This window comes from Nyctibius grandis, chromosome 18 (genome assembly GCF_013368605.1).
Source record: "Nyctibius grandis isolate bNycGra1 chromosome 18, bNycGra1.pri, whole genome shotgun sequence".
Taxonomy (NCBI): domain Eukaryota; kingdom Metazoa; phylum Chordata; class Aves; order Nyctibiiformes; family Nyctibiidae; genus Nyctibius; species Nyctibius grandis.
Window position 1 is genome coordinate 10,724,683 of NC_090675.1, and position 13,833 is coordinate 10,738,515.

The window sequence follows — 13,833 nt, forward strand, 5'->3', positions numbered from 1 at the left end:
TTTAAAGTTCTGACTCTGATCTAAAGAAAATAAGAGTTCTTAATTAAAGAAGTGCACACTAATGTCCTGATACTAAGCTGCTACTTATTTTAATATGTCTTAATTGAGTAAAACTAACCTACGATTTTGTTTTTAAAAATGTGCTTATTTTGTATTTAAATTTTTAATTTTACTTGCACAGAATAAAACATCTGAATTTTAAGTACTGATTTTATGTATGATTTTGTCATTAAACAACTGGAAAAAAATAGAAGGCCTGTATCATATCTGCATTGTCTTGCTTGACTTGCCAGTGAGCAATTCTTGTAATATAGCAGCACAGATTCTTTGTAAGTTACGACAACAAGCAAAAGGAAGGGGAAAAATAAAGGAACTAAACCTAGCTGTTTCACTAATCAGAAGTTATTCCTGAGAAAAATTGCTCGCATGTATATCTATGTTTGCTTCATACGTATTAGGGTATTTTAAATATGAAGAACAACAGTTTTGAATTTAGGAATTAAATATGACAATGCCATGATGTCTACTAAGAGGGTGTAAACTCAGAAGGCAACATGGTCCGACTTCAGCGTGGGACAAGTGGTAGGGGCTGGCAGCCCTTTCTGCCGTGTCTTAACTTAGAGACTGCAGGCAAGTTATTTCTCACTCTCCATATTTTAAAAAAAAAGAGATAAAAGTAGAGAAAAACATAAGATGTTCAATGCCATGGCAGTCTCCAACAAGGAGTTATCTACCCAAATTAATGCAATGGAATTCCTTAGCTTTATTTCAAGTGACATCCAAAAATCTGAAATGTTGATATATTATGCTTAAAAGAATATCGCAGATCAGCCAGAACGTATCAAGCTACTACTTTCTGATCAGTAAAATGAAATATCCGGCAATTTCTAACACAAGTTATTTAACAAATCAATTAAGCAACTAGTTGTCAAACTGTCATTGAAACAATCCTTGAATCTTGTGACTTAAAAAAAAATAATTCAATCCATGGCATTGAACATGCCCAAATCCTTGCTGTATAAGGATGAGCATGAGTGCTATTCTCCTTGACATCTGCACCATCAGTGAGTAGAAATAGTTGCACGCGTGGTTCTGTCCACTCTACGAAAATAATCTAAATTATGTGGCAAAGGTACCTGATATACTACAGATGAAGTTCTGCAAACAGCATGAAATGAAACCTGAAGAACAAGTTCATTGAAGAAGTATTATTCACTTAATATTACAAATCTTGATACAATGTTTTTCATTCATCTCAGGCCATTTAATTTCCAGTTATTGTAGCATGAAGGTGCTGCAGAACCCAGAAAACCTCACCACTGAGACAGGAGTCCTCTACCTATTTCTCCTAGGTGTCAATGAGGGCTGTAGACCATTTACAACCACTGGTATCAGAGAAATCACAACTTTCCAATTGTGAACAGTATTTCTATAACCAGAAATGTGTTTTAATTTCTAACAGTAAATGTTACACAATGAATTTGTACAGTTATTTCATTGGCATTTAAGTAAAAATAAAGTTACGTTTGTATTGAACTGAACTAGTGCCAGTGCTTCTTTTCAAATAAGCATAGTAATATCACAGAATATAGTATTTTATAACACAAACCCATTTCAAGCAGACATTTGGCTCAATCTTCATGTCTTATGGGGGAAAATTATGGTTAAGTCAAATGATATTATTTTGATACTGATGTATCTCTAAAATTGTTTATTAATAAGCTGATGAGACAATAGTAACATAGGATCTACCCTTCTCCTTCCTGCCCTTCAGAACTTGCAAACACCTGAGGCGTACCTCTGCCCACGAGACAAAGGTCATTCTTTCTCCCTCTCAAAAAAAGACTCCGTGTTTAAAAGGACAGAAAACTTAAAAAAAACCAACAAAACCAAAGACTGACATTTCATATACATTTTAGGTAGACAAGAACTAGTTATCCAGGCCAAAGTTTAGACAACCAACACCATAAGCAATACGTGCATGGTACCTCCAATGGCCTGAAGTGCCCCATTATACAAAGTGGCTACCAGCAGTCTGAAAGAGTTGCCCACTTGCACAAATTCCATATATTTTCCCTAGGTTAAATAATGTGACATGAACTCATAAATTCCACTGCCTAGGATCAGTATTTAAAAAATGTCACTGCCTGCTGCTCTCTTTGGACAGTCAGTGTATTTGCTAAAACAGTATCAACCTACTTATGTTCAGAACCAGGCATTGCCTAGAACCATCTCGTTCATATGGTTTCATCCCACACAGTTTAAGGCAGCTGAGCTTGCAAGGTAGGACAGAGATCACAGAACGAGGTGCTATGACTAAATTGCCTTGAGTTGAGGAAATTACATTAAATACTATGCGTCTTTGCTGACGATTTCAATACAGGGTGACAAATTCTACTGGATGCAAAAAAACCTGCATGGAATCAATGTCAAGTGCTCTGAGAATGTTTCACCCATAACGAGACTATTCAGTGAACAGCGACTCCATGAAGCTGTTTGGGGCAAATTGCAAGTCCTCATACTGAATGACTTGCTGCCCAGACTTCAAAGTCTTAAGCATGCTGATAAAAGCCTGGAAGTGGAAATGGGGTTGTGGAGTTTTCCAAACCCATGTACAGGATTGGGAAACGAGGAACCCAAGAAATCACAGATGGGGATGGCAGTGAGATGGGCCTCCCAAGCCCCAGGGCTACGCTCCCTACCCAGACCTTGCTTGTGGCAGGCGCAGGCAAGAGGGCTTCTTAGTCAGGCTGCCTCCAATAAAGCAGACTGAAATTTAGGTTTCCTTGTATTTTTCTGGAATACAAATGAGTCGATAACGGAGCGGCGAGTAGGCAGGCGACCGTGGGAGTTGTGCACTTGTTGCTTGGCAACAGCGCAGTCAAACTGGAATAAAACTGATAGGCATGGATGTGAGCACGGCAGCATCAGCTCGGGTTGTTTTAAACGTGCTGGTCATTCAGTCCATGTTAAACACAAAGTAATTATTCTCAGATATTTTTTTTCCCCAAAATAACTATTTAGCATTTCAGGGCAATATTCAAAATACCAAAAAAAAGGTCTAGCACACTTTGTAGTAGCTGAAGTTGCTGTAGGCATAGCTGCGGTCTGAAGCAATAACTCACAGGTTTGTATTCCTATTCATTAGTTTGGGATATCAGCTTTAAAACTTAATGGCAGTACTTCAGGATCAATATTTATTGATTTATTCATCATTTCACTAGCAGTGTAGGGATTAAAAAGAGAAGGGCAGTGGCTTCGGAAGTCAGGTTGTTGCCCAGGAAACAAAATGCAAAGAAAAATGACAGAAGGGATTAAATTTCACAGCACAAGAAGGATATAAACGGATCCAGATATATCAGTAGAATGACTCAACAATGCCCTAGCAACAAGATCTCAAACTAGGAAAAAAAAAATAAATTAAAACAAAAAAAAACCAGCCTGCTGCAAGCCCCCAAACATCCTGGCAGCTCCAATCAAAGTCTTTCCACATTTCACACCCTCAAAACCGGCAGCTGGCTCAGACCCACCAGGCAAACACCCCAAACAAGCACCACTTGGCCACATCTCTGTTAGCAGAAAAGATGTCAGAGCATCATCCCAGAGCAAAGCCCCACCTGACAGGTTTGCAAAGGAGCCTCACGGAGAACAACAGAAAACTAGGGCAGAAGGAAAGTGGTGCTACTCATGTTGTTTTCTTCCACTCCATCCAAAGAGTCGAGGGTGTTGAAAAGGCAGAAAAGGGGTCAAAGGCAGGCAATTCCCCAAACAAAAGGAAGGGAAAGCTAAAGGCTGACTTAAATAAATGTTCTCTCATACAGATTCTATTTCAGAGCTATAAATCATTGGAAAAAATTTCAGATACATTTTGTTTTCTTACCCACTTCTGTGTAATGAGACTTTCTTTGTGTTATTTAGTATTCCTTTGACTAGCCTGAGCTTACAGATTCATTAGGCTGACAAAAAGCACACGCACTTTACTCCTGTTCACACGGGTGTTATCACCAAATGGTACCAGCCATACTGCACTTTTTCTTCCACCTTTGGACTCCCTTACACACGAAGTCTTCCCAAGAGCTAGCAGCAAAGCAAGGGTTCGAGAACTTTCACAGCAACAGATTTAAGAGAACGTAAGCATTTCCTCCCTACGTAACCAGCCTGAAAGCAAGTGTTTCTCGTTGGGTTTTTTTAAAGCACGAAGAAACCCTTTGGCATGCCTGTACAAAATTCCAGAAGAAGGAAACAGTTTTGAAGTTTATTTTACCTTCCACATTGATACTGAACAGAAGTTTTGTTTGTTTGTTGCTCTGAAAATCAAAAACATAATAAAAGAAATGTGAACAGATACATTCATTTGTCAGATCTCTAATTGCATCCTGGCTAGGAAACCATGTTTAAGTAGCAGAATTCAACTACCAATTTAGAGGTTATATTTGGAAAGGTTCTTCAAAGCTTGCTCATTATTTTAGCCTCCAACTTGAATTTGGAATAAGGTATATTTATTATCCAGTGGTAAAACAGTAAAATCTTCTAATCGTTAAAATTGTTCCTTATTTGAAAATTTCTGAGGGGAAATGACAAAAGGTGCACAGTATAACAGCGCACAGATTTTCTAGGGAAGTAAGTTTGTAACTCAGTCTGCAGAGTAAAAAGCACTACTGAAAACAATGAAGAACTATGAAAAGTAAAAAAAATTAAGGATCTAAAATTTTAATTAATTGAAAAAATCTTACAAGCCTATCAGGTATGATTTTCATCAGAAACGTAAATTTGAAGAATGCCTCATTCACAAACATGTATTGACTATTTATTTAAATTATTGAATACAAATAGAAGATACTGCTAAAGAAGTGGTTTCCTCTGCTTGTTCTCACGTTCTTACACGAACTCAGAGGGCCTGCAGAAGGTTCACCGCTGATGACATCTCCTCCTCAGATCATGACAATACTTTTTTCGCAAGTGGCACCATCAATGAAACCGCCACCACTGGCACCACGAGTAGCAGCGCCACTACCAGCAAGGAGCACACCACGGACAGCAACGCTGGCACCACCATCAAAAGGTCTCCAAACCAGCAGCTCAAGCAAGAGCTCGCCCAGGGACCACCACCGTTCCTACCCATGCCACAGATAAGCACATCAGCAGCAAGGGTACCACAAGGAAGCACCCCACTGGTGCAGCAGCCACCCCGCTGGCATCACAAACAAGCACCCACCAGAAACAGAAGCACCAGGAAGAGCCAAAGCAACCACATGAACTCTGCCAGCACTGGTGCCACAGGCAGCTCCACCAGCACGAACTCAGCTACTACCAGCAAAAACCACATTGGCCATAGTAGCAGAAGCAAAACCAAGAGCCCCACTGGCACAAAATGCATCGGCAATGATCCGACCGTGAACATCCATACAGGATCTGCCAGCACCCCTAAGTGCCACACTGACCCCAGGACTCTCACTACCACCCTCAGTGCTGGCGAGAACTTCACAGACCTCGGCAGCACCACCACGTGCCCCAGCGACGCCAAAACCAGCAGCCCGACTGCCGCCAGCCAACACCTCCCCAGCAACACCATTACCAAAAGTAAAGGCACCACCAACACAGCGCAGAAGAAAGGTACTTATTTGGTATTCTTCCCAATTTCTTCAATACTGCACCATGTTACTTGTTGTTATAAAATGTATTTAAAATTTTAGGTATTTTTCCACAGATACTCACATACTCCTGGGCAGAAAAACAACGACAGTTCGGACTTAGGAAACAACTCAACCAGAAAATACCGTCACCAAGATTTGACAAATAAGCTATTTTCAGATTCTTGTTTGTTACAAAGTTGGTGTCCCTTTCTACACACACTTGATATTTTTGATTTTACATGTTTATGCCAGACAGCGAAGGTGAAAGATTCCTTACCGCCGAGCAATGTAGTAGAAAACAGGATTGCCAGCTTTTGATGTCCCAGCTTGGTAGAAAATGTTTAATGTTTTCAGTGCTTTGAACTCCTCTTTTTCATGGACCTGATGCCTACAAAGCAATACGTTGGTGTCAACCTTTCACAACTGCCTTTAAAAAAAAATTTAAAAAAAAAAATCCCAAACCTTCTTTATTTGCATCTTTAAACAGAAGTGTTATGCTCACACAATCTTGAACCTTTGTTAAATCAGAAATGTTATTGCTGTCTCCGGTTCCCAATTTAATTTTTGAGATTAAAATCTATTCAGAAATCTAACAGCTATACGTAGACCCAGCTTTTTAAACTCCCCTTCAAAACGAAAGCTGAAGGCCTAATAACTACTTATACCACCCGACATGCTAAAGTCTAGAAACCCACGACGTGTGTCCCCTCAACCACAATCTCATTACCTTGTCATAAATTCTTCAAATTTGGAACTAGTGAGATTTAAACTGGACCAATGGGTATCTGCCACGGGTTTGTGCTCCGGAGGACCCAGATAGGCAAGAAGAGTAGCCATCTTGTCAAAGGGTCGTCTTCCAACAGCCTTGTGGTCCCTAGAAACAGCATAGTACTTAAAAGAAAAGTCCTTCTTTACTCAGCAATGACGATTTTTTTGCCCACTCCCCTTCCTTACCTTGAACAGGTTGGATTTTCTTTTGTAAAACTTAATTTTTTTTTTTAAAAAAGTGTTCAACGAAGGAATAAGAAAAATGTTTGTTACACATAGAACAATTTTCAGAGAAGACAAGACAGCTGCACACCTGTACAAAGGGCTGGCAGCAAAGCGGGCAGAGATGCTGGGCGTGTTCCCAGTAATGGCTTGTCAACAAGCCAAAGTTTCCAAATGTAACATTTTTTAGCCACGATATTGTTCTCAGTAGTAACAACAAAAGCATCTGAAAGTACTTCCAAACATTCACTTTCCATGAGCAACTCCCTTCTTCATAACATTTCTGAAGTCTCACCTGTTGCTGGAAAGGTACTGGCCAATTTTCTCCTGGTTGTTCCACAGCAGCCGGTGCAAAGCAAGGACGTTGCCGTCACTGATGAAGGACAGGCTGTGATTGACGGTGTCGCTCGCTGGGCAATCAGACGCGATATCAAGGAAAAACCTGGAGTTCAAAACCAGTAACAACCATAAGCACGTAAGGGAAATCTGCCACGCAGCCTCCGTGTACATTAACAGGCTGTAAGAACATTCTCCGCGTGCTCTTTACACGACACAGACCCTGTGCGAGCTTCCCAAGGGCCTACCTTCGTGCTGCATCAAAATTGCTTTTTACAAAATCATTAAAAGGCCGCATATGTTCTTCTTTTGTGAACAGGACGTGGTTGGCAATACTCTGAAGTATCTAAATAATAAAAAGATGGTAAAGACACAGAAAGGGTTAATGTATTAACTGTTATGGTAGTCACTGTCAGAAATATTCCTTTTAGCTTGTCGTGAAACCTCAGGACAAAAAAAGGCCAACAAGCCAACGAGTTCAAAATATGATCATTTTCAATATACATTCTTTCACATACTTTTCAACACTAGAAAACAACTTCTCTTATTTATGAACTTTTTTCAGTTTAGAGCAGGAAAAAAATCATCTTTCAAAATGACCATTTATTAAACGTTAGCTATTTCTTCTGGAAATTAGAGACACGTAAAAACAATAGCATATGCCTATTTAAAGAAAACTACAATTTCTCAATATTTAAAATATGCACAGGCCACAGAATTTGTACACTGTCATTAAAACTTTTTAAAATTTTTACAGGAAATAATACCAAGTGAGATTAAAGTTAGGAAAAATCCCTTCTTTAGCGCTAGTATGAACTTAGTATCTGTCTGCCATTATTCTCCCTGTGCTCAAATGTTGGTTTGTTTTCAAACAAGGTTAGAAGTTCAAGTGAAGAGCCAGAAGGCACCTGTTACCTTATACGTCAGGCAGGACATACAACATGGCCAAATAAAAATATTTATTGATTCACCTTTGACATCAGTTTCAAGCCCCTTTCAATTCTTGGTGGAGGCTTTTTATCCAAAATCCCTGCCTCGTAAGGGGAGACGATCGCAGGGTTGATGAACCGAAGGAACATCGCGCTTCCCACTGCTCCAATGCTGTTCTGAGGAAAGCGCTGACTAACCACCTAGGAAGTTGAGAATTGTAAAGAATATTTTTGCATTAAAGAAAAGGGAAAGCAAGCCGAGCAAAGCCTTGCACGGTAACCCAACTTTAAGCACTCTTTCCATACCAACCAAGCTCAATACCTTTGAGCAAGGCTCTCTTGCCTTGGCAGGTCTTGCCTCATAGGACAATCAGGAACGAGGGACACGAGGAAGGGGCGAGGGGGCTATCACACACTAGCTACCTTTCCTTCAGCTGCCGTACAAACTTGCTTGCTAGGGTGAAATTGCTGCAATAGCTACTGGAGAAAGCCAACACGGTGATGTCAGAGTTACTGACCCCTTAATCCCAGGACCCTGCCACTGACAAACGCCGTACGTTCGTGCTCAGGCGTGCAGAGTCTTCCCACCAAATGTAGATATATCTTTTTAAATGAGTGGGGCTTTTATTTGTGTATTTATAATTTCAGTATTGATCACAAGAGCCTCTCCAGCAATAAGGCTTACGCTGTGAAGTTTCAGGAGTAATTTAAAATTTGTGGGAAGGAGATATTTGTAGAAATACTCTTCAGAACTGTCACATCTCAAGAGATTTGCCAAAGGAGGAAAGACAGAATGCACCAGAGCTGAGTGGCCAGTGTACTTTCCTGCTATACATACACTTTGCAAAATCTAGCAGGAATTTGCTAGAATAATTACAGATTTAAAATATTGTTCTTTGCTATCTAGAAAAAAAATGTTTTTCTGAAAATGTCGTAAGAAAAAAAGAAATCTCCTTTCTTTTTACGAAATCAACTATGTATTAGTAAGAGGATAGTCTATTCTCTAGATATCTTTCATTTCACTTTGAAAAGTTAAAGCTCCCTGACAAAAATAAAGTCCTTAAATATGCTACATGTGGTTCTATAAAGATTCAATATCCATAATGTATATTTTCTTATGAGTAACAACAGTTAATCAAAACAAGTCAGATTCTACCTTTTCACAGAATAGAATTAGCAAGCTTTGTATTTTAAGTTATATTGTTTAAAATAAATAAAAACCAAACAAACCCCATTTTACTAAGATACTTCAAAACATAAGTAGTGCAGTGTCAAACAGTGCTTGAAACAGATAAAGCCTTTAGTACACACATAATGTATCAAGAATCACTTTGGTTCGGTACCAACTTCATTCAGTTACCTGGTGATGGAATTACTCATAGTATTTGCTTGTAAAATACTAGTTTGCACACAGGTTTTGCATTTAAACATGATTATTATTCTGCTCAATTACAGCAAAAATAAGGGAGTATTTAATAAAAGTCTAAATTTCCATTCTGCCTCTGTTTTATCCATGCTTTATATGTTGAGGTCACTGTCAAAGAAAAGGATAAGTCTAATCTTTTAATGTCTTTTAATGACACCACTGTCACAATATACATATCTAAACTTTTTAACACAGCAAGTTACTTAAAACGGGAAATGTGCTTTTCTCAGTAAATCAATACAAGTGCTAATTTTTATTTAGTCACAAGGCAAACAAAAGAAAATATATCAGAAACAAGTCATATAAGCCTCTTTGCTTTTCAGTAACCCAAATATATTAGTTGTTCTTTTCCCAGGATGCAAGCTGAATTCAAGTTATCAACCAGTGTTAAAAACACTAAACAGACTCAGATTTTCCCCCAAACCAAAGAAAACATTTTTCTTCTGCATTTTTTTAATTTGAAGATGGTGACAAGGGTTGAAGAATCAGCTATTAAATACTAAGCAGTAATGTTAAAAATGTCTTTTGTTTACTCAAATAGGCACACAGAGAATATTTTAAATATAACTTAATTCAAGTGTTAATTGAAATGAAAGCTATTTTGTGCCAGAATTAGTAGAATGATTTTACAGTGAGGTCAAACAGATTGAAGTGAAGATGTTTTGAACAAACAGCAAAAGATTTCTGTTGAGCTTTGAAAGAAATGGCTAGTAAAAAGGTCTCCAAACTTACTGATTTTTTGTTTTCCTTTTTTTCTTTTACGGTAGCTTTATTCAGTAGAGAGTGGCAAGTTGCCTACAGAACAGAGATGAGCACAAACAAGTCACAGCACCAACTACATACAGCAACAAAAAAAACCAATGTTGACTTGTACATAAATTACACAGTAAAATGTAACAAACATAACCAACAGAAAATGAAATATATAAACTAAAGACTGATGATGGAGTTTTTATTCCACAATTTTAAAACATCTCATTTACAAAGCACTAAATACAAAACAAGCAAATGTTGCGTTTCAATCATTTCTACTATTTCTGGCTAGATTAAAAGTCAAACCACATTAATGTGCTCATGATATACAATATTGGGCATTAAATGGTATAGTCAGCTTTCAAATGTATTTCACCATCCCCAAATAATTTTAATAGTAAAAATAGTAAAGTGTTATACCTTTGAAATACATATTACTTTTAAAATAAATTTAGAGTTTTAAATCTTCCCAATGTTTCTCTGTGTGTCCTTCAATTTAGTTAGATCTGTGAATCATCACGGTTATCACTACTTTAATAGCTAAACACTGCCACAAAACACTCTGTGGAAAGAGGAAAAAAAAAGCCAGCGGGTCTACATTAATTTATTATAGATTTCCAAATCAAGATACTGACTTGACTGTGCTTAGTTCTGCACTTCGTTTAAAGGGACCCACCAAGAAGCATCCCATTCTCTCCCATTTCCCATCGGGATCTGGGCAAAGCTGTAGCAGCCCAGCCCTGGGCACTGCCCCGCTGCACAGAGGTACACCCTGGTCCTGGAGCTCAGCCCTGCACCCTCCGGGTCAGCGGTAACAGTAAACGGGCATCGCTGAGCAGCCCTGCAGCGGGCAGCGCCTGGACCTGCACCCACAGAACGCTCGCAAGATCTGGCAGTTTGAGAGCAAGCACGCACCGACAGCTCAGGTGATCTTTAGAGTATCAAACTGGGACTGGCAGAGAATTTCTACAACTTAAGAATGTGACAGAGTAAAAGGCAAAATTAAAAAGAACAGTCAGTAAGAGCTATTCTGCTGACCAAGCTGAATTGAAATAGTTCAAATTTGCATTTGTGCAGGACCTATTAACATTAACCAATGGTGCTGCTGCCACGTTCCTGACACTGGGCAATTTCTAGAGTCCGCTTCTGAAGCGGTCAGGTACATCCTGTATGCACCAGGCCATTGCATTTAAAGCAAGTACAATTTCCATCTCTCTTTCTTAAGGAAGATCATGTACGTTTGCGTGTTTTTTTGTGAAATAGCCAGCACAAATTCTTTGCATGAGTTACTTTGATCAGGGTTGTTCGTGACCACACAACACTCCTGAACACACATCACCTGAACATCAGCCCGGGTCAGTCTGTCACGGTAACTAGGTATATGGCATGGCCAGATGAAAACATTTATTAGGGCTCTGTTCTGGTAACAGAAACGCCAGCCAGCACAGATCCCAATATCCAACTAAATACCCTGCTTCCATAATGTTGCTACGTTGATTAAAATTAGCTACAAATCATTTACAGATCACACCCAATGAGTATTTTTTGCACAGATTTACTTCAAAACTCTGAACATAAAAAGACACTGCAAAATTCAGTCTCATTTACTATTACACTATCACTTGGGATGAAACACATTCACCTTATATAAAATGAAGTTACCTTATAAAAAACACCTATTTGATTCTTATGATAAAAATGGATTAATACCACAAAAAATTCAAATTTCAATTGTACTTTCTTACAGATAAAGGCCAGACTCTTCAAAACTCTCTGGAATTTGAAAGTACAGAATTATTACACTATTTGTGATGAACAAACATTTGTACACAAATATGTGTTACTAGAAACACTTAATATAGTAGGCAAAGCTGAACATCAGTTACTACCACTTGTATATTTGCCAGTAAGTTACCTCTTTCAAGAACAAATAACCCTTGTTACCAAAAAAATGTAAAGGCAAGAATAAAGCCAACAGACTTGATATGCTTTCAGAGCAGAATCTCTTGCACTGCCCACTGGTGAGCACGTTTTAGTAATTCCACTTCATGTAGGAATTAAAAATGACTTGCATAGAAATAATTTCTAGCAACATATCACCGAAATTAAATCTCATACATCCTAGGAGCAGCACATAACAGCAATTCCAGGAAAAGGTGTGGGACAATATAACGTCAAATAACGGAAGCAACAATCAAGGTTGCGTGTGACATTTTCAATAACACTCAAACACACTCCCGGTCAACGTCTGTGGGACTGGGGCCATTTGAACTTGAAGGAAACCAACTGGCCCCCCTCATTTCCCAAATTAAAAAACGAAACCAAAAAAACAAACATCAGTTAATACCACTTGTGTATTTGCCAGTAAGTCACCTCTTTCAAGAACAAATCACCCTTGTTACCAAAAAAATGTAAAGGCAAGAATAAAGCCAATAGACTTGATATGCTTTCAGAGAAGAACCTCTTGCACTGCCCACTGGTGAGTACATTTTAGTAATTCCATTTCATAGACAATGTTTGTAAAAAATTTACTTCAGAGAGAAACACTGTTGAAGAAATTGCCTCTATTTTTACACAGAGAACAACTATCTAAAGTCAGTAACCACCCAAGCAGCTATTTTATTCACAAAGTTAAGGTTTATCAAAGGCGTGATCCATAAGATCTTTAAATAATTAACTTTATTTCTGATTTATTTGATCCTGTATAAAAAGTAAACAAGTACACTGCTTCTATATTCAAAACACAGTTTTGCATTCTCTCAACCCAGCAGTAATTTTTTTTTTATTTTCCCCTTTTGCTGCCTTCCCTATAGATGGCCCACAGGATAAACTGACAAAAGCAAGTATAACCATTACCTCCCTAGTTAGTTTTTAATTTACTATAGAGATGCTAAAGCAGAGATTATTGCTGCCTTATTAGGTCTGAGTTCTTAGCTGTGATTCAATCTTTAAAACAATGTTTAGTCACCTCCTGATTGCCAACCCAAGTCCTAAAACACCATTCAGTCCCTACGTTTGGATTCCTGTTATTTACAAACATCTGCAAACACCCTTTCAGAAATGCCCACTGTGCAGACAGCACTGGACCAAGCTCCAAACTGCTAGAATTATAAAAACAAACCCCAAAGTTTAGGGGCAGGCAACCACTGCAGGCATACCTGGTATAAACAATGGCACACACTGCGAAGTTGTGGTGGGAACTCCGAAGAAGAATTAATGATTGCATGAAAAAATTTTTCTGTCATTTGCAAGAGACTCCGCTGGTTCTCTTCAAGGCTTTCTGTAGGCTCCAGCCTGAAACAGACCCATAAATGTATGACCAGCAACCAAATCAGTGATACCGGCTGTACTTACATGTTTGGTAGTAACCTTATTTCCCAGGGTAAAGAGAAATCGTAGGAAATATTTATGATCTTTTACACAAAAGTTGCCAACAATATTTTAAACCAGGTAAGTTACAAATATAAGGCCATTTAAAACTCAGTAATAAACAGATGGCTGTAAGTGGGATTCTCTCACATCATTCCATACAAAGACATGCATACATAATTCCAACTGATAATTGCATTATCAGTTTGATGATGGTTTCTCTGAAAGGAATTTTTGAGGTAGACACAGACACTTGAGAGTTAAACTATTAATAAGAAGGCCTATCTTTTGGTAAGCGACTTAAAAGACAAATACTTTAAGTTTTTCTAAGAATTAGAGATAATTCAAAGCAAGAGAGCAACAGTTACTAAATCCAAGCCTTGAAGTGATATAAGAG

At 38.4% G+C, this 13,833-nt stretch overlaps 1 protein-coding gene across 4 annotated transcripts in view; it reads right to left on the bottom strand.

Annotated features, from left to right (window-relative positions):
* Positions 1-13,833, bottom strand: part of NF1 (neurofibromin 1) — an 86,405-nt gene that overhangs the window by 36,579 nt on the left and 35,993 nt on the right. For 2 of the 4 annotated variants that reach the window (XM_068415905.1, XM_068415904.1), the window contains exons 30-36: positions 13,226-13,361; positions 10,047-10,109; positions 7,931-8,089; positions 7,208-7,305; positions 6,919-7,065; positions 6,361-6,507; positions 5,911-6,021 (exon numbers count right to left, since the gene is read on the bottom strand). In XM_068415905.1, the coding sequence (XP_068272006.1) occupies positions 5,911-6,021; positions 6,361-6,507; positions 6,919-7,065; positions 7,208-7,305; positions 7,931-8,089; positions 10,047-10,109; positions 13,226-13,361 (861 nt within the window). The remainder of the gene's footprint in view (positions 1-5,910; positions 6,022-6,360; positions 6,508-6,918; positions 7,066-7,207; positions 7,306-7,930; positions 8,090-10,046; positions 10,110-13,225; positions 13,362-13,833) is intronic. The other 2 variants (XM_068415907.1, XM_068415906.1) reach the window with 1 other exon arrangement.